Source organism: Haliotis rubra, unplaced genomic scaffold (genome assembly GCF_003918875.1).
Source record: "Haliotis rubra isolate DU_JTF1 unplaced genomic scaffold, ASM391887v1 Scf18, whole genome shotgun sequence".
Taxonomy (NCBI): domain Eukaryota; kingdom Metazoa; phylum Mollusca; class Gastropoda; order Lepetellida; family Haliotidae; genus Haliotis; species Haliotis rubra.
In genome coordinates, this window is record NW_025765780.1 from 1,279,595 (window position 1) to 1,307,104 (window position 27,510).

Sequence of the window (27,510 nt, forward strand, 5' to 3'; positions counted from 1 at the left end):
GCACATAGCCGGAAGCCGACACACAGCACATACGGCTATATCGAGCGAGTCGCTGAACGCAGGGACACGTAACCAATTCAACTGTCATCAGATTTCTATCTCTACAGACATTAAACGGACATGGCAAGTGAAACCCCATCCGTGGAAAGTACTCTAAAGCAAGCGGCTGCATATTTCAGAGATAAATTTGGCAAGGATCCGAACTTAGCGGCATGTGCGCCTGGTCGCGTGAATTTGATCGGCGAACACACAGATTATAATGAGGGCTTCGTATTTCCCATGGTAAGTGAAAGTCTGAAATCGTGTTCTGAACTCTTATATTTGAGAAATGTCAGTAACAGCTGTGAAAACAATAGCGCTCGTTTCTAAATTCGTCATTCATGTTGAGACTAGAAGGTAAGGCCTATTTCTGTGGGCAGATCGTGTTCAGCTGTATATTTTTGTCAAGACCCCGCCAGGCTTACTGAATGTAGGAGCCTGACTGCCACGCTTCGCTTCAGGCTTCACTGATCAAGCGGGGTGGGATATGCTCGTGTCTCCATTTTTGATAGGTTGGTCGATAGATGCCCATGTTAATTTTGAGTGATGGCAAATTGAAAGGGAAGTTTCAGACATTTTGTGAATGAATATAGCCAGAATGTATGCGTGGAGAAATATTTGAGGTATGGAATTTATGTTTGACTTTATTGTGGCAACCCTCGAATAGGCTGAAAACCGTTGATGCCAAAGTACATGTGCTGATTTGTGGGTTGGTCATTAGAATAAAAACATGAATGACACACCGATATACACAAAAATGGGTCATATATACGCGGGTGCTCCCGGATATTCTGTTTGCGGACGTTCTCAAGCGGCCAATAAATTCACCACGCATATGGCTGCAATACACCCAAACTGTTTAGCTACAGATGTTTCGAAAACGAATCCGTCGTGGGTTGGATGTAATTCATGAAACGCCAGTCAACATTATGGACTGAATCAACTCGAGACGGCGATCGCTCGCGCATACTGGTGATGCAATACTGCAGACACAACTCGCCTGTGATTGGCTAATATTTACACACCTTAAAGGCTGATTGGCTGATCGCCTCTGTTTCTGACACGCCAACAACATCACGACCCGGTTGTCTGTACGCATGATTTATTGGACTTACGGCGATCTAATTCCCCCACTGCTTGTTTGCTACTAGAAGTGTCCTGCTTTGTCCTACTTAAATTAAAGAATAACTTTACCACAAGGTGTCCAGAGAAGAAAACTTATTAAACCGTTTTATGCCTCCCTTATCGTCTTACGATAAACATAAGGATATGTTACCCACGGAATTAACGAGGATGGATCGAGAACAGTGTTTGATGATCATTGTTCTCTGAGGGATCAGTATGAATCCCAGTGGACATTTCTAACGGCGAGTTCATAGAATTAGAATAAGTCCACTCGTATATTTTACTTTACACTGCAGTCAAAAGATGCATGGCGATTTGTCGATAGTATGAAAGACAATCATGGTAAATGTTTAATGTTACTCGGGTTGTAAAACCGCTTTAGTGTTCACCACTCACCATAGACTAACGCTTAGTCTCTGAATATATATAATTAAGAGTAACATTTAAATTGAAAAGGAGCCCCACTGAGATGGGAGATTCAGAACCCGAGGAAATCGAGACTTGCGTCTTTAAGAGCTTTAGCATTGCAGGGAGGGCGGGGCGGGGCAGTGAGGAAAATAAGGTGGTTCAGGGACTGTGAGACAGTCTAGGTCCACCAGTGTGGTTTGCTGGACATGGACACAATCAATTTGATGCGCATATTGAGTGGGTGAGTGAGTATGGTTTTACGCCGCTTTTAGCAAAATTCCAGCAATATCACGGCGGGGGACACCAGAAATGGGCTTCACACATTGTACCAATGTGGGGAATCGAACCCGGGTCTTCAGCGTGACGAGCGAACGCTTTAACCACTAGGCGACAGCACCGCCCTTATAGCATACTGAACATTTACAAAAACATAATAGGGTACATAAAGATTTATGAATTTGTTCAATGTCTTTCTTTTAATTTAGCTTCAAATGACCCTCTTATATCACTGCTGTTGAGTAGTATGCAGTATGCAGTATTCAAGTACGAGTAACAAGAACAGTGACAAAATATAGTTTTATTAGAAACTGAAGCGGGTGTTGCTATTGCCAGTGTCATTATGAATACTGGAAAATCTTACCGTTATTTATTTTACCAAATATACACTACTTGATAGTTGACCCGTGAAGGTTCGGGTTAGAACAGGTCTTCAGCAACCCATGCTTGTCGTAAGAGGCGACTAACGGGATCGGGTGGTCAGGCCGTCATGGCTGACATATGTCATCGGTTCCCAATTGCGTAGATCGATGGTCATGCTGTTGATCACTGGATTGTATGGTCCAGACTCGATTATTTACAGAACGCCACCATATAGCCGGAACATTGCTGAGTGCGGCGCAAAACTAGACTCACTTGATATATGCGGCCACGTGTGTGTGATTGTCTGCCTTGCCTGTATTGACTCCTCCGTGTCATGATAGTTGTGTGTGTCACAAGTGTACGTGTCTCACATCATCCAGACAGCCTCTGTGTAAATATAGCTGACATTATCCGCAGTCTTAAGCCGTCATTACTCATGCTGTTTTCAGCGAGGGAGTGTTTTTATCAAACTTTTAACAATATGCCAGCTTTGCCAGCATACAAGTAACACGTATGTTTTGTCTCACGCGCAGTTTTTCAAAATGCGGTTATCCTTGACTTTTCTTGTTCCTAGTATATTTGCCGGAATGTATCTGTAAAATGTTGGCATGATTGTGACATGTCAGCGTGACTCATGCGTAGGTCACCATGACGATTGAATACACACCACACAGATTACATGCTAGGAAGGAAACGAGGATGGTTTCATGAATGTCCTCCTGATAAACGATTGCCAGGCTTTGATAATTATGATACAATACTCTAGAATGTGTATTTGTAATGCCTGACCGCACCACGTGCACCCATGAAGATCCGGGTTAGAATATATATTCCGTAACTCATACTTGTAAGATACGACTAACACGATGGTCAGACTCGCTGACTCTTGTCATCGTATCCTAATTGCGTAGATCGATGCTCATGCTGTTGATCACTGGATTGTCTGGTCCAGACTCGATTATTTACAGACCGCCGCCATATAGCTGGAACATTGTTGGGTGCGGCGTAAAACTAAACTCACTTTCTCACTCCTGACCGCACCGTAGCAATGTGCTAATGTGGGTCGGATCATGTAGTATTTCTTCTTTGTTTAACGCCGCACTCAGCAATATTGCAGCTATATGGCGGCGGTCTGTAAATAATCGACTCTGGACCAGACAATCCTGTGATCAACATCATGAGCATCGATCTACCCAGTTTGGATACGGTGACGTGATTTAATAAACAGGATATACAGTAAACCTGTTCCTCTCATTAACTACCAGTCTTTAAACGTGTCTGAAGCACATAGTACCTTCTATCTAATGGGTGTTAGGGCGGTCTACATTGTACATGTATATTTCATGGTAAAGGAACCAGATGGAACAGGAAAAATTGTATAGCTTAGGGGTATGAGTGTGTATGTTCATCCATCGTTTCAAACATAAATATTAATATATTCAAATCTCCTGGTATGCGATAGCAGCTGGCTGTTCGAATCTGGCCCAGACACACCAGTCATAGTATAAACAATGTTTTATGTTTTCATACTGTCAGGTTAAGCGTGTCTGACCACCCGGACTGGAAATAAACAGTTGGCGATGAAATCCATGCGTTTGTTACCATGTCATACCATTCCTTTTTGCAGGCGTTGCCAATGGTGACAGTGGTAGTCGGAGGCAAGAACGACGTCGGTAAATGCCGAGTATTGACGAAGGCTGAGGGCGTTGACGCACCCCATTTCATAGAATTCCCTCCCCATTCGGAGACAACGCCCCTGTCGCCTGGAACTCCCAAATGGGCGAACTATTTCAAAGGTGTTATTGCCAACTTCCCAGGTAATTTTATTTTAATAACTTACAACACACACCTTAGTGACGTGTATATATGTAATAAAAACATACATCTTTTCAAAGTAGACCTATATATGTGGTTCACCTGAAACTATTTCACAGCGCTGAATGTTAAAAGTGCAGAGCGATTACAAAAGCACAGCAGTGATACGTTATGCCACAAAGGTCCGCCATGATTTAATCCACACCTTGCGTGTCTTTGAAATGTTGCTTCACAAGTAGGTCGTGCAGATCAGTTGGTTAGGATAACAATGCCAAATATCATATATATTATATATTATCAAGAGGGGTATATGTGGTTTTATCTGTCTCGCCTTATGTTTTATACCACAAGCCAGTGGTTCGATGCGAGCTACTCGCTATTTGATAATGCTACAATGAACGCGTCTTACCGACGTGTTTTCATGTGCCAGTTTAACTTAACCGATAAATGACTGAAAACGGCTGTTTGATTGAGCCGAGGTTAACGTGTGTTTTGTCAAGTGACATCATTGACGTCAAAGGGTTTTTGTTTTCATGCCATCATGTTCAGAAATCCATATTAGGTCTCCTTCTTTGTTCCGTGATTGATTTTCCCTCTCAGAAAAACTCATTTCCCTCCTCTTCGGGATCCGTAATATAATATAGTGAATTATGGTGTAAACAACTCCAGTCCCGATTTTCTGACGTTGAGGTATTTTAAATTGCAGAAGTGGCCCTCAGTCCGTGAATGTCTCAGCTCTTTAGCATAAGAATATGTCCGTTAGGAATGTTATGGACGACATTTAATCACCAATCCTGCCTCAAATAGCTATGAATGAACTGACGTGTGCCTAGCTATACTTCTGTGAGAACATCAGGGCCAGAATTCGACAGCAATTCGAATCAATTTCTATTTATATGTATGAAGAGGCATAGGAAAACTATATTGTCTTTTAGTGACATCAAATAAATAAACTGGACGATAATGTAAAGTATGGACTTTCATTCATTATTTTGTGCTGACATTGTGGTTGAACATACTTGGTGTAGCGCCGCCTATATCCCGCTGGGGTCATGTTGTATGGGTATTGAGTTACTTTACGTGTTGGACGTGATTAAACAGAACCGGTCATGACAGCTCCGCTGTGTTTGAGTAACGATCCCCTGGAGGGCAGGTACACCACAAGGCTTATGTCGTCATTCGCGCAATACCTTATCGCTCAGTGAAGAAACTGTGAGACATACCTGGTCGTGTAGTGACACTGCAACATACCTGGTCGTGTAGTGACACTGCAACATACCTGGTCGTGTAGTGACACTGCGACATACTGCGACATACCTGGTCGTGTAGTGACACTGCGACATACCTGGTCGTGTGGTGACACTGTGTGACACACCTGTCATTCAATAGCATTGTGAGACATACCGCCTCGTGAACAGAGGAAGGCCAAACATATATATGTCCGTATCCTATTTTATCTTGGTGTGTGTGTGTTGTTTAGCATAGGGTCGCATATTTTCTGGGGGCCTAATCGGTCGCGTTGTATTTGATACCAGTACTATTGCTGCGATTGTTGAAAATAGTCATCACAGTGGCTATGCGTCATTAGGGGCACTACCTACACACGCGAGACACACCAGTATGCGTGTGGATAATGTCGTGTGCATTGATCCCTATATTTGCAGATTGATAGATTATGAAGTCTATAATGAGGTCTTAATGTTTCTCCACAATTCACAATAGGCCTCGACTAGATACTCAGTGGCGCCGGTTTAGGAAACGATCGCTTGAGTTCGGGTTGTCTTTTCGTACATATATTCTTTCTTCAAAGTTAAAACGGTTGTCTTTGGCGTCTTTGTGAAGCCGGTTTGTTACCTAAGGGTAGATCCCAGTCGACCACTATCGGCATCCCGTCAATACATACGTGTCATGTTACTCGCATACATCCCGTCAATACATACGTGTCATGTTACTCGGATCGGCATCCCGTCAATACATACGTGTCATGTTACTCGGATCGGCATCCCGTCATTACATACGTGTCATGTTACTCGGATCGGCATCCCGTCAATACATACGTGTCATGTTACTCGGATCGGCATCCCGTCAATACATACGTGTCGTGTTACTCGGATCGGCATCCCGTCAATACATACGTGTCATGTTACTCGGATCGGCATCCCGTCAATACATACGTGTCGTGTTACTCGGATCGGCATCCCGTCAATACATACGTGTCATGTTACTCGGATCGGCATCCCGTCAATACATACGTGTCATGTTACTCGGATCGGCATCCCGTCAATACATACGTGTCATGTTACTCGGATCGGCATCCCGTCAATACATACGTGTCATGGTACTCGGATCGGCATCCCGTCAATACATACGTGTCATGTTACTCGGATCGGCATCCCGTCATTACATACGTGTCATGTTACTCGGATCGGCATCCCGTCAATACATACGTGTCGTGTTACTCGGATCGGCATCCCGTCAATACATACGTGTCATGTTACTCGGATCGGCATCCCGTCATTACATACGTGTCATGTTACTCTGATCGGCATCCCGTCAATACATACGTGTCATGTTACTCGGATCGGCATCCCGTCAATACATACGTGTCATGTTACTCGGATCGGCATCCAGTCAATACATACGTGTCATGTTACTCGGATCGGCATCCCGTCATTACATACGTGTCGTGTTACTCGGATCGGCATCCCGTCATTACATACGTGTCGTGTTACTCGGATCGGCATCCCGTCAATACATACATGTCATGTTACTCGGATCGGCATCCCGTCAATACATACATGTCATGTTACTCGGATCGGCATCCCGTCAATACATACGTGTCATGTTACTCGGATCGGCATCCCGTCAATACATACCTGTCATGTTACTCGGATCGGCATCCCGTCAATACATACATGTCATGTTACTCGGATCGGCATCCCGTCAATACATACGTGTCATGTTACTCGGATCGGCATCCCGTCAATACATACGTGTCATGTTACTCGGATTGGCATCCCGTCAATACATACGTGTCATGTTACTCGGATCGGCATCCCGTCAATACATACGTGTCATGTTACTCGGATACATCCCGTCAATACATAGGTGTCATGTTACTCGGATCGGCATCCCGTCAATACATACGTGTCATGTTACTCGGATCGGCATCCCGTCAATACATACGTGTCATGTCACTCGGATCGGCATCCCGTCAATACATACGTGTCATGTTACTCGGATCGGCATCCCGTCAATACATACGTGTCATGTTACTCGGATCGGCATCCCGTCAATACATACGTGTCATGTCACTCGGATCGGCATCCCGTCAATACATACGTGTCATGGTACTCGGATCGGCATCCCGTCAATACATACGTGTCATGTTACTCGGATCGGCATCCCGTCAATACATACATGTCATGTTTCTCGGATCAGCATCCCGTTAATACATACGTGTCATGTCACTCGGATCGGCATCCCGTCAATACATACGTGTCTTGGTACTCGGATCGGCATCCCGTCATTACATACGTGTCATGGTACTCGGATCGGCATCCCGTCAATACATACCTGTCATGTTACTCGCATTCATCCTAGTGGCGTAAATATTGTACCGCGTGGTGTTTGTGTCACGGTATCTTGATGCTGGGGTTAATGGCACGTAGTACTCAGAGTACCTGGCTTATAAAGTTATCTATAATGTTAGCTACATTATTAGTTCAATAAGGAAATCTGTAGTAATCAGGACCCCCCAGATCTCGGTGTAGTAGTCTCAGAGATGAGACTGGGTTTGCAGCTGCTTGAAATAAACAGGGGTTAAAGGGGAGCCTGGTGAATGTATTACAGGCTATTTGTAACATAGTTTAATAGTGGACCGCTAGGTTAAAAGTGTCGGATTGAGATCAAATTCCAGGTCCGTGAATGGTCAAATAATGACGGACTGGATTCCCGATTGTAAATCACCGACGTCTGTGTGCAAACATTGTGGGTTTAGAGTTCAGTAACTGTTTGATCTTTGTTGTTTGGATCATCATCACCGCCTAGATAATCAACAAATTTGGCGGAAGGTGTTTGACGAAGATTCACACTTGGTACGCATTGTGCAGTAGTAATCTGGTTGACGTCACAAGTGACCCTTGTGTTACGCATTTACACAAGACTGTTATCAGGAGTAAAGACCAAATGTGCATCGATTGGGTTGTAAATGGTACGTTATGACGGTGTGTAAGAAACAGATTACTGCACTCGTGCAAGGGAGATACCTTTCCGCTCATTTGATGCAACTGTTTGCTAGATAAGCTGAGCCAGCCAGATACCTGTGTTGCAATCTATAGTGTGGGAGAAATCGTCAAAGGTTACGTGCCTTGAGGAGAATATCTCATATTTACTGTTGAGAATGAGAATAAGAATGCTTACCGTATCTTGAGCTTAAAGGCATATTTACCGTATCGTGATATGTTCATGTTTACCGTATCTTGAGTGAGTGAGTATGGTTTGACGTCGCTTTTAGCAATATTCAAGCAATATCACGGCGGGGGGACACCAGAAATGGGCTTCACACATTGTACCCATGTAGGGAATCGAACCCCGGTCTTCAGCGTGATGAGGGGGGCGCGTTCACCACTAGGCTACCCAACCGCTCCGACCGTATCTTGAGCATAAAGGCATATTTACCGTATCGTGAGAATACGCTCCTGTTTACCGTAATTTCAGCATCAAGGGATATTTCCCCTATCGTGAGAATACGCTCCTGTTTACCGTAGTTTCAGCATCAAGGGATATTTCCCCTATCGTGAGAATAAGATAATATATACTAGATCGTGATCATCTTTACAGTATCATGACCATGACATCATATTAACCGCATTGAAAATATGCACGTGTTTGCTGTCTCGCGAAATAAGATAATGTGAAGACAATATGGTCATATTTACGTGTCGTGACAGTATAGGAATAGGTATTGTATCGTCTGTATAAGGTCGTCTTTACCATGTAGTGAGCATAAGGTCTTATTAATTATATCCTGAAGACAATGGTATACGTATCATTGTATTAGTGGCATCGTACTATGACGGGCAAGCGTCATCCCACGGCAGGAACGTGTGTCACCATGATACAGATAGCATGCTTAATTGTCCATTTATTTATTACACACAAGGTATTTCCTTCGCTGACCACCCCTCTCAGCCAGCCGCACCCTCCAATCTAACCCTACACCAAGACCCTGTTGTTATTTACAGGTACAGTACCAGCTTTTGACGCGGTGATTGTGTCCACGGTGCCCGTAGGAGGCGGTGTGTCCAGTTCTGCGGCGTTGGAGGTGGCGACGTTCACCTTCCTGCAGCAGCTGTGTCCCGACGATGGTCAGAACGTGAAGACCATGCAGAAGGTGTTGGCGTGTCAGAAGGCCGAGCACGACTTCGCCAACGTGCCATGCGGCATCATGGATCAGTACATATCAACGATGGGCAAGGCTTCACATGCTCTCCTCATAGACTGCAGGTATAGGGATTTGCGAGATATAATATTTGAATATTGAATTGATGTCAATAGTCACTGAGGGTGAAGGAGGATGAGGGAGAAGGTCACGTGTATTTAAAACATCCAACATCATTAAGTGTGCATGTTTCGTCGACTGAGTATGTAAATGAACACAGAGCTAGGACAGCTATTTAGGTGAAAAAATGTCCCTGGTTGCCAGGCTACCCGACTACCAAGCTACATCTGAAACAATATAGTCTTCAGATCACAACTGACCCGTGAAGATCCGGGTTCGAATTGGTCTTCAGCAACCCATGCGTGTCGTAAAAGGCGATTAACGGGATCGGGTGGCTAGGCACGCTTACGTGTTTGACACATGTCATCGTATCCCAGTGCGTAGATCGATGCTCATGATGTTGATCACTAGATTGGCTGGTACGGACTCGATTATTTACAGACCGCCGCCATTTTGCCAAGTGCTGTGTAATAACCAAACAACCAACCAACCAGTCAGACACCAATTCGTCCTTTTAATAGTCACGTTGCTGTCACTGGCTCCAATAACAGAGACAGCTTGCCGTCACTCGCCCTGGTAATAGGTTCACGCAACTGTCACGCGACATAGTGAGGAAGTCCCGTAGCTGTCACGCTCTCTCATTACGAAGGAAATTTACCGTCAGTTGCTCTCGTTACGTGACTATGAATACTAATGTGTGAACTGTTGAATCAACCGCTGCATGTGAATGTTCTCCTAACATTAGCACGTTTGTTTAGAGCTGATTTATATTGTCATAAATTTATTGTAATAATTGCTATTTGATTGGTAACTTGAAGGAAACCACATTGAAAGTCACTCCAGTCTTTCTCAATCGAGGTCGCCGCCATATAGCTGGAATATTGCTCAGTGCGGCGTACAACTAAACTCACTCACTCACTCAATCGAGGTGGTGAACTGCATATAATTATCCGTGCACAATATGACAGATATTTTTGCCAACAAATTAAACTGTTAAAACACAAGTGATGCTGAGGTGTGTAACGTCAAAAAAAGTAGCCGTGGGGACATAGCAACACATAACTATTCTGGTAAGTTCGTCACATTGAAGGGCGGTCCGGCTGCTTCTCTCCTATTACATCGTGGTGCTGGGTTGTGGCCTTAAGCTGCACCAGGATCTGCTACTCCCTAATCATTCTGCTCCACCTGTCTACGTGGGTTTTCCGAAGGTCAACATTCATAACCTCAGGCCCTGGTTATTGCGGTTCACCCCTACTCGTGGAAGACCGCCTCCGTGGTGTAGTGGTTAGAGTGTCCGCCGGGGAGCGGACATACCAATAGACGTTAAAATATGGTACTTGTTGTTCCCTGCCTGGTGCTCGGCGTGAATGGGCACACCAAGGACTGGTTGTCTCGGAGTGGGGTATTCGTGCTTAACTGTGGCATGGTATCTCAGTGAGACAGCACTATAAAACCAACTTAAGTCTGGGCTAGCATAAGAAACCACACATACACACTCATGCACGTCGTCATATGAGCGAAATATTCGAAAGTACGACGTTATACCTCATTTCACCTGACCTCACCCTACTCGTGGACACAATATGTGGTTACTATTACGGCGATGTGGCTTCAGAGTGAGGCAAAGCACAATTAGTTATAGTAATACAGGGGTGGAAGTAACTTTAAAATTGCTAGTGTACTCCGGTACTCACTTGCCCTGATCATGTTTCTTCTATACCGGCCGTTTTCTTAACATAATTAACAGTGGAAAGTCAACTGGACACCGGTACAGTGTGATATACAAATTTGCTTGCCCGACAGAAAAAAACACTGGACTCGGACGTCGGGCAATGGGTTATTTCCACCCCTGTAATACACTATCAGTCCGGCGAACAAGTTTGATTAAACACACTGGTTTCCAACTTCGGCTTGAGTATGCCAACAACGGCTTATATAAATTCTCTCACGGGTTGGTCTCTGTCCGGCGATGTGCCATCTTCTTAGTAATTGTATACTCATACTTTAATCAGCTTTTCGCCAATCCAAATGAGTTGAGTTATCAAGTTAAACCTTTATTCCGTTACCAAGGTAACCCTGGTTTGTTTTTTTCAGGTCCTTTGAAGGTCGACTAGTGCCCATGACTGACCCCGAGGTGGTTGTCTTGGTGACCAACTCGAACGTCAAACACGAACTGAATGGGTCAGAGTACCCCACGCGGAGACGGCAGTGTGAAACAGCCTCCAAAATCATGGGCAAGAAAAGTCTCCGAGAAGCCGCCGACTTGACACCAGATCAGTTGGCAGGTAGGTGGTAGTCACGTGACAGTAACTCAGGTAACGATGTAGCTATCTCCGTGCGGTACGTCAATAGAACCCGAGAAGCGAAACTACGTCATCGTGGGGATTAAAGATGCTGGAGAGGGGCTGTTTCCCGCTGTCTGAAGCCACTATACGTCCTGCAGCGCGATGAAGGCGTAGCAGCTGGTGGAGGGTTGGGAAGGACTGTATGTACAATCATTAAACATTCATGTCTTGTAGGGCATCCCAAGTAATTGGAATACTCCTCTGGACAGATCGACAAGGACGGATCTATTTCAGCATCAGTACAATACAAATCGATTTGATAAGGTTTTGAGAGGTATTCCTTGTCCATGAGTGAAACACGATATTGACCATTAGTACTGGACAGAGTGAATGTACAAATATAGACACACTTGATTCAATAGATCATCCTTACTGGCCAGACTCTTAATTAAATGTGAATACTGTAGCTATATTGTTACGGCTTTTACAAAATGAACAGTAATAAGTATACATACCAAATAGTCACACATTCTGTCCGAGCGAAACCGCGATAAGATTGTTTTAAAGCCGATATTTGTCGATTTCCACGATGCAATACTTAGTCAACCAGAAATATCTCCCTTAGAAATACTATGAAACCAACAGAAAACAGTGTAAAAGAATTAACTAGGACTGCACCGTTTTACTGGTATACCGGTATACCGGTAAATCGCCATTCGCTTTTTAAACGATACATATTGCAATATTTTGTTCTGAGAACCGGTATATTGGGTAAAGAACATATATGAAGTTTTTGTGATTATCTTTATGGTTTAAATTAAAATCTACACACTTTCATTAACAACAAATATTTTCCTTCGTTATTCAATTACAATACGGCATACTGTAATACTATAGTTGAGTTGAGTTGAGTTGAGTTGGGCTTTACGTCACATCGGCATTATTCCAGCCATATAGTGACGAGAACAAGTCTGCATTAATATACATTGTAAGTACAAAGTGGTTTCGTTTCAAAGACATACATTCATTACGTTGTCATTTTAGAACAGAGAATGTCATAGCACTAGATTGTAATACTATAAATTGTATAGGAAAGAAAAAAGAATCCCTGACTATGCAACCTAATTTTGAGATTGCTGTTATCAGGACCATAGCATATATGTTTAGGGACGTATAATGTAGAGAATAGGATCGACATGTACAGTTAGTGTCACTCACTGTCAAAAACTAAAGTTCCCAATATATCGCAATACGTATCGTAATACGGATACCTGAATCGCAATATATTGCAATACAATTTATTTGCCAATACACAGCCCTAAAATTAACAAAATTTTAATGTATTCTAAAATTAACTAACTTAACAAAACAGTTCAAATTACTGCGAAGGAATTAAAATGCCGGAACAAAATAGAATGGCAGTAGTAGTATACACAATGGGGCTACGGGACCAGGTACCCCACAAGGGTAATTTAAAAATTGGTGATGGCCGAGTCGGTCAAGTTGCTGTAAAAGCGGTCGATGGGAGGTAATCGCGTCTGATCGAACTTAGACCAATCGTCCATGTACTCGTAGGGGTAGACGCCGTTCCTCAGCAGCACAGGTTGAGTCTCGGTGTTGGTGTAGATTGGTGATGTCGAAGTCGTCCGGGTCGTTGGCGTTCACCATACTGTCTAGAGACGACAGCAGGAACTCAACGCTATCGATAAATCTCAGACCCTCTAACGAGAACGAAATGTATTTTTCCATGTTGTTGGGGATACACGTTATGTTGCTGTCAACCTTCGCGATGGCATGCATGATCAGGTGAGAATCGTAACCGCGAAGATTGTGAAACATGACGGGGATTTTGATGGTTTTGGGGTCGATTTTGAGCTTCAGGTTGCACGCGTTGTGAGCGGCACCTCTGTACTTACCGGTGATATGGAACTTTTTTCCGCGTACGACGGCGCGACTGTGTCGACGGTTTTGACGAGGGCTTCGAAGTCGGTGTAGATGACGTAGGGCATGGGCATTTGTTGTTTGTGGTTGAAGAATTTTAGTGTGTTTTTCTTTTCGGCGGGCATGTCTATTCGGATGGCCGTCTCTCCCACGCCCTGGCAATCCTCCCGGTGGGATTCCAGCAGGTCGGCTCGCGTGAAGCCGTACAGGCACCTTTTGCAGAAGTGTTTCTTTTCCTTATGCTTCGATTGATCATACAACAGTCTGTTGAAATATTTTATCCACGTGTAGTGATACTTGTCACCTTGCTGGAACATGAATTTATTGATCGTCTTGCGGTGGTCGTTTGTGAAGGAGCTGATCCTGTGCACGATCGTTTTATTCCCTTCGTGTCCGAAGATATTGATGGCTATGTCGACGTTCTTCGCGGATCTGATCGCAACCCTCATGCAATCATCGCCTTTGTTTTGACGTTGACCATGGCTTGTTTATTCTTGTAGTACGGTGACAAGTCTAGGTACGTTCCTCCTTTGAACGGCATGTACATCAACGGGACGCGTTGATGGATTCAGGTTGAGTCGTGACTTCTTGCTTGCCTCTGAAGTAGGGCTGCATGTGCTCGGTGGTGCCGTCCGTCTGCTGTTTGTCCAGCGATATTCTCACCGTGAGTTGAAATTTGAGGCTTCCCAGATCGTTCAGTTCCTCGTTGACTTTGTCGGCGACCAGGGGTTTGATGTCGTCGACGTCCATGTTTTTGTCGACGTCCATCCTCCAGCCTCTCAGATACTTACCTACGGCATGCTTCGTCTGCACGAACCGTAGTTCGACGGGTTTGTGTACCTCCAGCAGTTCGACGAGCTTGGCTTTCCTCATGCGCGAATAACCTATGAGCCACGCTCCTTCTCTTGGAGTTTCAGCTGTTTCACCGTGGGTTGAGGAAGTTCGTCGATGATGCCGAGCAATCTCAACAGCTGAGATTTCCTCAAACGGGAGTAACCGATCACTCCGCGTTTTTTGGCAATCCTTTTCAGTTCTCGAACGGTAATCATCCTTGCTATATCAATGTGTGAAAACTTCTTTCTAAAATGAAAAATAATTATATTCAGATGCGAAGTCAAATCTCGAATAGGTTGTTCGCTATAGTCAGATGCAAAATCAAATCTCTAATAGGTTGTTCGCTATAATCAGGTGTGAAGTCCAATCTCTATAGATTTTCATGGCATGATGCGAGCACCCGCGAAGATCAAAGGTCTTCAGCAACCCTGCTTGCCATAAAAGGTTGTTAAGAGGCTATAACGGGATCAGGTGGTGTTTCACTGACTTGGTTGACACATCTCTCCCAATAGCAGATCGATTTGCTGTTGATCACTGGATTGTCTGGTCCAGACTCGATTGTTCAGCATATAGCTGGAATATTGCTGAGTCGAAAAAAACTCTCACTCAGTAGTTCAAAATTAGTAGTTCATTGGTGAGCGAAGTATGTCTCGCTGTTAAATGTTAGCAACTCCGTTAATACGTTGGATAGTTTCAACTTTCAACCGACTTAAAAAAAAGCGATTTCCATGATGCACGTTAGATTTTTATTCTCAGCAGTCGGTTGCGTTCATTGAGATAGTCTCTTTTCGTCAAGTAGATGAGATGGCCTCGTACCACGTCCGCTCCATGGGCTTTGCAACGACGATAATGGCATTTCACACCCACGCCGCAAACTTCGCATGTGTAATTCACAAAAACCTTTCGTATGGGAATCATGTGTATGCCGCAATATTCGGTGGTGCATTTCCTGCCGCAGGTTTCGGTTTTTCCTAGCAGCACTTACTTGCAGTTATACAGTGCACGCCTTCCCATCTTTATGTATATACACATAAATATATTTTAGTCTAACATTTTGGCGATCAACACGGTCGACGCTAGACCCAGCACCACGAAAATCAGTTCCTGGTCTTTCCGTTCCGGGGCAGGCGTGTAAAACTGCGACTCACCCACAGCGCTCGCTCGGTGATACCGAGATGACGACCTGGGGAGGAACTGCCGAGAGATGCGTTTCATTCGCTTTCAGACATCTGTAGCCTCGTGCATCATCATAGCCGAGCCGAAACACACACGTGCACACACTTATACTCGTCCACGGCGCTCGCTCAAAGCAACCCCCGAGATGGTAGCGAGATGATGACTGCCGAGACCTGCGTTTCCTCGGCTGAATACACCTCTCGCCTCGATAATATATAACAAGTACGACAATACGTTGGATTGTTAGCCTTTCGCCAGACCGACCCCCTGCTCACTTAAAAGTGATTATTTCCTAAACTATTTGACCGATTTTCTACCCTGGGGCTCATTTTTTAACTTGGGGGGGGTGGGGGGGGGTGAGCTGGTCCCGTAGCCCCATTGTGTATACTACTGCAGTACAAAATCAGTGGCAATACTAAAGCAGTGATTACAGCGAAAAAGCCTGTGATGATAATGATCACCTAGCAGTATCTATGGTCAAACTTCACACAGTGATCTTCACACAGCGATCTTCACACAGCGCCGGTCTTGATGCGAGTTATCATACACATGTGGCTGCCGTACTTATAGTCTATCTACCTTCTGGAACATTCTGTAATTGTTCTAGAACCTTCCAGATTCCTCTAAACTCAGTCAACTAGCACACCACTGCCTGAATCTTCACAGAAACAATGTAATACAATTACGAAACTGTTTAAGAATGTATCACATCGTTACGTAACAACACCCGACCCGTGAAGGTTCGGGTTAGAATATTGATCTTCAGTAACCCATGCTTGTCGTAAGAGGCGACTAATGGGATCGGGTGGTCAGACTCGCTGACTTGGTTCACACATGTCATCGGTTCCCAATTGCGTAGATCGATGCTCATGCTGTTGGTCACTGGATTGTCTGGTCCAGACTCGATTATTTACATACCGCCGCCACATAGCTGGAATATTGCTGAGTGCGGCGTAAAACTAAACTCACTCACTCACATAACAACACCCAGTTTTGATACGTTTTAGAGAACCAGGGAAAGTGACATTGATTAAAGATGTAAACAAGAACAGGTCGAATCCTAAGGAGCCCAGAAGAATTCTCAGTTGAAGGAGCTGGATCTGTGAAATCTGGGGCTTTCTCAATCATTCTAGACATCAGTTGGACTATCTTTATTTGTCTCGAGTGTCTGGACGACGGACCATCTGTCTAGCTCAGTTACCTATTGATTCACATGTCGATGTTGGGGATGTATAGAGACAGATAATGAGAAGCGGGAATTATTTGCATAATGTGTCTCCAAGAATAACAAACCTTGTATAAGGCCCATCCTTACACCTGCTTCAAGATGCACAGCTACAGTGTTCGATATGTTTATCTGCAGATTTCAAGGATGAAGTTGACGCTGAGACGTTCCGGAGAATACGTCACGTGATCACAGAGATTCAGAGAACAGAAGAAGCGGCTGGCGTGTTGGAGAATGGAGATTATAAGAAGTTTGGCCAACTTATGGTAGCCAGTCATAACTCATTAAGGTAAGTCATGTCTGTACATCACCAGTAACAGTGAGTGAATGTGAATGAGTTTAGTTTTACACAGCACCCAACAATATTCCAGCTATATGGCGGCGGTCTGCAAATAATCGAGTCTATACCACATAATCTTGTGATCAACAGCATGAGCATCGATCTACGCAATGGGGATACGATGACATGTGTCAACCACGTCAGCGAGACTGACCACCCGACCCAGTTACATCCCTCTTACGACGACGATGGGTTACTGAAGATCAATTCTAACCCGGATCGTCACTGGTCTCGAGGATAGTGTGTGAGCTGTTATGTCAGAGGTCGGATTTCGGGGCGGATCAATGCACAGTGTAAAACAATTCCGTATAACGCTAGCAACGAATGGTCAGATATGAAACATGGACTGACTGAGTGAGTTAGTGAGTGTGGTTTTACGTTGCTTTTAGCAATTACTCAGCAATATCACGGCGGGGGACACCAGGAATAGACTTCACACATAGTACCCCTGTGGGAATCGAATCCGGGTCTTCGGCGTGACGAGCGAACTAGGCTACCCCTACCTGAAACGTGGATGACACTGGCCTCTTTCCAAAATCACTTGGCTGGGCGGGGTAGTCACCAAAGATGTACTGGATAACAATTACTCTGGGACTACTGGGTGTGGAAGGGGGTTGTTGGTGGTGGTTGAGGCTCGGCATGGATCTTTCAATACAGTGTTACGGGCGTGTATGTCAACAGGTTCCAGGCTTTAGGCTGCAATGTGCCCTGCTCTCTGTCGATTGACATACGTCACATTGTCATGGGATATATGCTAATCGGCAAGATTTGCCTTACCGAACACGTCACAATATCCTAAAAGCATGGAGAGGGTCACAACTATAATCTCGCTTCAGAGAAAGCCCAGGACGAGTTGCACCATTTGCCCTATTCTGACGGGCAAACAAACACATTCTGACGCCTGTATTTGTATCTACCGCTATGTCAGTCATCCTTACTTATCAGATACCTCTTACACGTCCGTGGCATACAAGCAGATTTCAGCTATTATTGTTTCACCTTGAATCGTGCGCACCTTCAACAATTATGCCTCGGTCAAAATGAATCGATAGCCTTCACAACAACAACTTTGCAATCCTGTTAATCAGAAAATATTATTTTTGTAGTAGACTGCCTTGGTATTAATACGAACGATAGTCGGCTACACTTTACTCGAAGGGTGGACCTGTGAAGATCCGGGTTAGAACTGATCTTCATTATCCCATGCTTGTCGTAAGAGGCGACTAACGGGATCGGGTGGTCAGGCTCGCTGACTTGGTTGACACATGTCATCGTATCCCAATTGCGTAGGTCGATGCTCATGCTGTTGATCACTGGATTGCCTGGTCAAGACTCGATTTTTTATAGACCGCGGCCATACAGCTGGAATAAAACTGAACTCACTCTCACACTACTATCAGTGTAAGGTCTTATCAGTTGAGTTAGTCGTGTCAGGGAGACGATACATGGATTCTCGTAATACACAAACGGTGGGGTAGTACCATTCATTAAGCGTTAATGGTCACGCCGAAGAAAAGAATCTTTCCCACATGGGCACAATGTGCGGATTTTACGTATGATATTGCTGGATATTGCTCAAAGCGGCGTTGCTAACGTGGCAGTCGTCAGATCAGTCGCCGATTTTAATACCATTCATTAATGTTAATGGTTAAAAGAATCATTATTGGATACGTGAACATATGGATAAGTCAGTGATTAAGGGTCCTGCCATAGGCAGGTGTTAATTGGCATTATTGATAAAAGTCCTGCCATGGGTGTTGGGGAAAAAAGTACCGGTGAAAAAGTACTAAATTTGCCTAGGAAAAAAAGTCCTACTTTTCTTTTTTAACAAATGTTAAGAAAGAAAATTGATATTCTGGTTTTTAATACTTTATTCACATACAACAATGTAAATTCACAAATATAATATACATTTGCAGAACTTTGTAATTTTATAATATTTTATGCACATAAGCACTCTCACAAACAACAATGTAAATTAATTAAAAAATGAATCTGCACTGATACATTTGCACTTTAACAAACAACAATGTAAATTGATAAATAATTGCATCTGCACTGATACATTTGCAGGACTTTTTAATTTTCTAATACTTTATTCACATAGGCACTTTCACATTGCACTGTAAATTGACAATTTGCAAGACTTTCCTGACATTTACTGAGTTTTATGCAGTCTAATATTGGTGGCCACACCATGGAGAAACTCTGGGATTGATGTTGTTGTGAACACTAATTATTCTTGGGTTCAAGCAGCTAAAATCCCATTTTGACAAACAGAACTCAAGCTAAATCCTGGATTAGATCTGCCCAGTTAAAATATCCTTGTCCTTGGTTAATTCAGTATTTAATCCATGTCTTTTATACACAATCACTTTGTTTTCACAATAATAGGACTTTTTTCCTGTACTTTTATAGAGGACCTTTTTTTTCCGAGGACTTTTTTTCCTTTAATCCTTCAAGGAGGGGGTTTATGATAAGAGGAGATACACCGAATGTTTGTTGAATATATTAAACAGACAATGGGGATAGAATTTTGGTGCACTTTGGACATATATTGAAACGAATTGATCGTTTAAATGTATGAAGTTTCAAAGAAACTTATTGAAATGGTTTGGTCTATGACAGAATAAACAACATGTGCACAAGTATGTTTTGTTATATGTTAATGTATACTCCTGTGTCGTGTAAGAGTGTATAATTCTGTGTATCTGTGTTTGTATTTGTAAGACGAGACCATATGGGTTAATTGGATAAGACAGGGGATTAGTTGCCCATTGGCCTATAATAGTTCATTCTCTTCCCACAGAGGTTACTCCTGTCATATCTTCCTACGTAACCTCTGTTCTAATACGGCCATATTTCCCGGTTCTCGTAAAATCCCCCTAGCGGCAAAAGATCGCAACACAAATTATCTCCCTTCTTTCTATCCAATCAGAACACCTGTTACATCGACTTAGATTCAACTTGACTAACACAAGCAAATGTGGGGCCACAAATATCCCCCATCTGCCGGGGACTTGTGTTGATGTTACACACAAGACGTTTAATGGCTAGCTTGTCCGTTGTCAACGAGGGCGATGGAGACGCCACTGATCCGCCATAACATAACTGAGTTCTGTCTAGAAAAAACGTTTGCGCATCGCGCAGGGGAAGAAGTTTAGTTTTCTCGAAGCATACGGAAATTACCGAGGCCTTGCGAATGATCACTTTTGAAACAACGTTGCTGATTGCACAACTAAATCTGATTGTCTCCAATCACGAGTCTTGAACGCTCACACCATGAAAGGGCCGTATTAGAACTGAGGTTACGTAGGAAGATATGACAGGAGTAACCTCTGTGGGAAGAGAATGATAATAGTTTAGACTGTAGGGTTTCACCAGGAATCAGAAACATGGGCGACCCCCCAATTAGTTTTTGTGTAAGGGTCCTCAATATGAGTTACAGTGTAGAGAAGTGTACGTTTTGATAATATCTTTAGAGCCTCTAATAAAGCAATGACTATGTGGACTGGTGAATGAAATGATGCACTGAACTGCTCTGACAGAAACAACACACTTAGTCATCGATGTGTTGTGGGTACATTGAATAATATTGTGCTGTCCAAGGAGTTCGGAATTCTGCCGGTTTATACACGCACATTTACCAGTGCCAAAAAAAAAAAATAGGGTCGGGCCAAATTTTAAGGACGGCTCTAATAAGAAACAAGAAATTATTTTTATGTGGCCTTATGTTGTTGTTTTATCTAGCTGCAAAAGACGTGGTTTGAATTATTAGACGTTATCATGTAATCAGAGGTGACCTTCCATTCATTTCTCAAATAACTGAAATAACTCAGACAGCCAGCTTACGTAGCATAGATACTTATTTACACTGATGCTCCGTGAAATCTGATTTCTATTCTCCATGCAGGGACGACTACGAGGTGTCATGTTCGGAGGTGGACCAGCTTGTGGAAGCAGCCATGGAGGTAGAGGGCGTGTTTGGTTCACGCATGACGGGCGGAGGCTTCGGAGGATGCACGGTGACTTTGCTGAAGAGAGACGCGGTCGGCAATTGTATACTAAATATGAAGGTGAATACACAGATTGCATTACATTAGTCAGTGAATGTTTAACGCAACAGACAGTGATATGCGCATAACAGCGGTCTCTTCATAATCCTGTCTTGGGGGTTAAGGTCAGCATGACCTACAGCACGAGGACACAGTGACATGGCCTGGCAGGTCGCATCGCCTGATCCCAGTAATAATCGGCCTTTTAGAATGTCCATAAGACCAGATGTTCTGTGCAGGGGATGATTCAGGAGTGATTACCAGGTGTAAAGTATTTGCGAAACTGATAGTCCTCTTTTGTATCCATTGTATTCAAGCAGGGAAGCGATTATACAGCTAGTTGTGTCAAGCTGGTTATCACTCAAGTTTTGCAATAGTGATTAAACTTGTGTAAAATCTTATTTATTGCTCAAAATCTTATTCATTGCTTAAATTTCTTTTGTTGTTTAACGCCGTTCTGAACAATATACCAGCTACATGTATAGGAACCCATGAAAGTCCGGGACAGAATGCACCTTCAGTAACCCATGCTTGTCGTAAGAGGCGACTAACGGGATCGAGTGGTCAGGCTCGCTGGCTTGATTGACCCATGTCATCGGTTCCCAATTGCGCAGATCGATGATCATGCTGTTGATCACTGGATTGTCTGATCCAGACTCGATTATTTACATACCGCGGCCATATAGCTGGAATATTGAACTGAACTCAGTCACTCACTACATGTAAGTGGTGGTCGTCTGTAAGTAGTCTAGTCTGAACCAGACAATCTGGTGACTAACACTATGAGCCTCCATCTACGCAATCTAACGACAAGCATGGATTGCTGAAGACCAGATCCAACCAGGATCTTCGCGGTCCAAAGTATTTAGAGAATTATCGATTAATCCAGATTATAGCTTGTAAAAACTGGTATATATGGTATTAATAATCGTCTTCAAGTCCTTCAACCATAGTGAAGTTCATTCGTTATTTCAGAACCGTTACACGGGTACAGCAACGTTCTACGTGTGTCCAGCGTCTGACGGTGCGCGACCACTCCAGATTTGACCAGCGGTCAGCTGACTATTTCCATACCACTAGAGGACCATAGTCCTGCCGGCCATACTGAGCATAGCTTATTGTTAACATATAGTGACGGGGTACAGGGAGCTTGTCAGGTTTGTGATTACTGTTGATAAATACTCAAATGGAGTTAAGGTTTTGTCTTAAAACACAATGTACTCACGCTTTTTAGTGTTTTTGTGATAGTGAGGATACTGAAGGTGTATTATACTGACAACGTTTGAAGAAGTACTGTCGGGGTTTTAGTCTCTATCAGGTTAAGGTGTCTTCCCCTTTATCGGAAAATATTCGCAGCAACACATGCAGCTGGGAGGCTTACAAATTAAAATGGCAATTTTCTAGAAGGGTTATATACAAATGATGCCTGTACTTTCGATTGTTTTGTTACTGATGGTGTGTGGCTTCAGAGGCAGGTATGTTTGTTTTGAGGGTTGTCCCACAGGCTGGACACAAAGGCTTGACGTACGGCGTAGATAGGCCATCTTAGCGTTCCTTGTGTAGTAGGTCATTGTGGTGGACCGATTAATTGAAATAATCGAAGATTGGTCGCAGTGACTAAACGACCAAGCAATCGATCATGTTTTCTCATAATCGAACACAAACAATTCTAGAACACTTGTTTTCATTAACAGTATTTTCCACTAGGTTGGTTTTGTCTGTTACATTTCATAAGCACTACAAGCTCGTTCCAAGTCATGATTGAATTTATCTTAAAGACTCTAAGAAATCTATGTTCCACCATACTAATCATCCTTTAAAGATGTGAAATTTTGCCCCAAAAACCCCAAAGAACTACATGTTATTTTCCTTATTTTTTGTGCATTAACACATTTCATAAATGACGCTAACCAATTATTTTCGATGATTGATCGGTTTTAATGAACCAATCATCAATTATGAGATTTTAACCAATTCCCAACACTAGTAGGTCATCGACAAATCAACTAACATATCAGAATTGATTGGTCCCAAAGTCAACTGGCTGGAGTGGTAAGGGAATATAACACATCCATCAGATGTAGGAAGTACTAGAAACAGTGTTGGAAATACGGAAAAGACACAATGTTGGAAATAAGGAACAGAAACTGTACTTCAAATATTGATAGTAAAAGTTGAGTGAACCCCCAAAACTTTAAATTTAAAAATAACGAATGCAAATGATATTCCTGGATATTTTTTATTAGTTAATTTTTCATGATAAACAAAACGTCACTGATTACCCATGTTTACGCACCTGTACATGTATTTCATGCTTTTATCGTTTACATGTTTGTATTTTTAATAGCTTCGAACAAAATACATCAATCATTATTCCCCCCGCGTCTGTCCACAAAATGATCGTGATGACCAGCCGAGGTTGTATGCTAGTTCGATGCATATATTGAGGAAACCTGTGTACATAATTGCCATGGATTTTTTATATATTTTTTTTTTTAAACTGCAGCTTATTGCTGCGAGGATTTATATTTGAAATCACTGGCAACAGACACACTCTTATTTCCAGCACTGCGTAGATATGTAATTTAGATAAGGAAGTAGGGGTGTTGTTGCAGCACGCAGTGTAGACCGCGTTCCAAATAGTAAATCGTGCTCTGTCGTCTGAGTAAACACTTACACAGACTCCAATCAGTATTATTGATTTGTCATACTTATCATGAACACAGATCGATCACCACCACTGCAATTTATATGTCTGCCCCCATGTGACACGCCAAGCCCCCGGCGTCTCGGTATTTGTACACGTACGTGTAGGGTTTCCTTTACAACGACAGTTTGTACAACCGACAGTATCTCTTCAACCCTGAAGTTTTATAGGTGATAGAGGATGATATCTCAATTTTGAAACAGAAGGCAGCTATTTTGTCCGCACTCACATGTACACACGTTGGTAAAGAGTTGGTCAGTTGTGACTCACAGAGCTTGTTCGTGTATATAGGGAAGGATTTATTCCAATATTGATGCATTTAATGCATATTTTTGTGACTTGTTACTGAACAGGTTATGGTGTTAATAAACTATGTGTCATAGTTGCAAGCGTGTTGTGTCGTTGATATACAAAAATTACAATCTGCTATACTGTTATATCGCATCACAGGGTGGCGGGGTATCCTGGTGGTTAAAGCGTCCGCTCGTCATGCCGGAGACCCGGGTTCGATTCCCCACATGGGTACAATGTGTGAAGCCCATTTTTGGTGTCCCACGCCGTGATATTGCTGCAATATTGCTAAAAGCGGCGTAAAACTGAACTCACTCATTCACAGGGCGTTGTTCTGCGTGTACACTTGGAGATTACCATCACCGTGTACCATCACCCAAGCTTGCTGCAAGAGCCCGTGATTAGGAGGAATGAGCGTGCCTTTTGTTCTAAAACCAGTATAGGTCTTTACCATTTCTGTTTCCTCTCTACAACTGTTTCTCAGAAGAGAGCGATCGGGCGACGAGGTGAGGGGTCGAAAAAATAAAATAAAATACATGCTGCTTACTCCAGAAAACGTTTAACTAAAAATAAAAGGGCTCAAATACAGGTCAAAGTCTTTAGCGGTAAATGCCAGAAACATGTATTTTACAATATTTATACAAATATCTGGTTGACTACAGTGAGCTAGTTGAACATGGAAAGATCTTTAAACGCATTGTGGAAAATGATCTATGAGGAAATGTGGAGAAGACATTTTAAAGACCATTCTTATCATGTGCATGGTACTTATCATAAGTGTTACATAACACCAGGCCCGAATCAGTTCCTGCATAGCCATCATTTTAAAATACAGGTATGCTCTGACGTGCAGTCTGCAAAATGGAACCGGATATATAACACTGTCGACGAACGAACAAGAAAAGGGCATTTCTTACCCAGGTTTAGATCTAGATAATTTTTTAATTTTTTTAGATATTTAAAATGGCGGTGACCTGCTTCCATTTCAACTTTCATCAATATCCCTTAAGAACGCAGACCGTGACTTACATATACGTCGGTTTTCATTATAAGTTTGAATTTAAAACTTGCAATGTCTTTGTAGATGCCCTGTCAAACATAAATAGATTTATTCCTGAATAATTCACGAATACTAACAGAAAAGAGAAATTAGCATGCTGCGAGAAACGAGAAACACAACCGTATGTAAGGACGAATTTATACAACCTGGAGGCATTCCTTGCATACATTCCCAATGACTTTGTCAGATGGGTGTACTTTTTTCCCAATCGGATTAAACCAGTTACATATCATATGACCTTTAGCTATTTATTGTCCTCACGCTACTACTTTGGGAACTGTGGACCCACGAACACTGGGAAAATAGTTGAAGTGGAATGTTATGAATTATTGTTGGTAGTGTGTGACAAAATATGACACTATTTCACTCAGCATGTGGGAATACGGGTTAGAACTGACCCCGGCGAACTATGCTGGTCCAAAGTGGAGACTTCATGGACTAGGTGGTAAGGTCGGTTCCCAGGTCAACTGGTGCTCTCGGTATGCTGCGCTGGCGCTCTACTGCTGACGTACTGCAGATATATCCAAATAAGCTCACGCAAGTCTAGAAAATGTGGCAAGTCAAGATTTCCAGAGCTTCTGGAAATGAATAAAGTCTCAGGGCTCCTTTTAATTATTATTTTTTTTTTTTACTATGAACTTTTTTGTCTTTAAAATATGTTCATTTCAGAGACTAGTTGTTAGTCTACTGCTGACGCTGCATTGTGTACAGCCTGTGTAGCGTCCGCGCCCACACCAAGGGGACCAGTCTGTTACTTGGTTGCATCTCATTGCTAACAAATGTCAATCACTGGATTATCTGACCCAGCAGGGGCTGATTCAGCTTTTTGAGAAAGGGGTGGGGGGAGAATGTGCATACTATTGAGAAGGGGGGTTGGGGTGCACACTTCATTTTCACCCGAGTTTCAATGGTCATTGAACAAACTTTCAGGACACAAAAAAGGGGCGGGGGAGGGCACATCGAGCTCTTGTTTGTCATAGTCCGACACGAGTTCTCTCCCTTCCTCTGACCACGACGGGATGCGAGTACGCCTAGTTTGTCTCTTCAAACCTTGGTTATACGTTGTGTCATGTTTTGCCACAAGATGCAGTGATCAGGCTGATGTGCTTGTGTATGTATATGTGGTGGATGTGGTCATCTCTCTGACGCGGGAACTTCAACACCAGTTGTACCAATATTAACATAACAATACCCGTGAAGATCCGGGTTAGAACTGGTCTTCAACAAACCATGCTTGTCGTAAAAGGCGACAAACGTGATCGGGTGGTCAGGCTCGCTGACTTGGTTGACACATATCATCGTATCCCAGTTGCGTAGATCGATGCTGTTGACCACAGGATTGTCTGGTCCAGACTCGATTATTTACAGACCCAGAATGAATTTTTTAATATGCTGAGAAAAATAGTGAGCTCTAGCTGATATTGAGATAGTCGTTAGGTCGTTGATACCTATTACAGATGTTGGATGTGATTTTCGAGGCGACTGTTAACGTGTTCGCAACGTGAAGATGCCACTCCAAATGCCAATTACCGTTCAAACAGTGTATAAAAAACAGCCCGTCCTAGACTGTCTATTTTTGTAAAGGACAGTCTATTAAATAAGAAAGGCCGTCCATTAGTCGGGGGAAATATTGAAAAAAATAAACTTAACTTGGTTTGAACTTCGTCTTATCTATTCTTTTTCATTGTTTCAGTTTTTGGGACTGCCTGTGTTTGTTCAGAACTGGTCACTTGTTCGGACAGAAAGTCCTTGGACAGGCCATATTTCAAAACTATTTTATACACTGGATCAAATGGCAGTACACATCGCAAAACACTATAATCATCGATGGATCGATCGCGAGCGTTTATTTTCAGCAATATTCCAGCCAACATCACAAGAGAGAGCAAAAAGGGGTTTCACACACTGTACACTGGGGATTTGAAGCCAGGTCCTTTTGTGACGCCTTTAACCACAAGTCTAACCCACCAATACCCCTGCATTCAAAGAAAATGTTTAGGGGTTGTAACAGCTGATCACAACACTGAAATATCTGAAGTGTTACCACTTTGATAATATACAGCATCA

The 27,510-nt window shown here is 43.1% G+C and overlaps 1 protein-coding gene across 1 annotated transcript; it reads left to right on the top strand.

Annotated features, from left to right (window-relative positions):
- Nucleotides 1-7: 7 nt before the first annotated feature.
- Nucleotides 8-24,477, top strand: LOC124273353 (galactokinase-like). Its single transcript, XM_046708589.1, has 8 exons — nucleotides 8-282; nucleotides 3,839-4,028; nucleotides 9,273-9,534; nucleotides 11,624-11,814; nucleotides 17,129-17,279; nucleotides 21,244-21,406; nucleotides 22,361-22,951; nucleotides 23,376-24,477. Exons 1-7 carry the CDS (start codon nucleotides 121-123, stop codon nucleotides 22,430-22,432), a joined length of 1,191 nt encoding a protein of 396 aa, XP_046564545.1. The 5' UTR covers nucleotides 8-120; the 3' UTR covers nucleotides 22,433-22,951; nucleotides 23,376-24,477.
- Nucleotides 24,478-27,510: the final 3,033 nt, after the last annotated feature.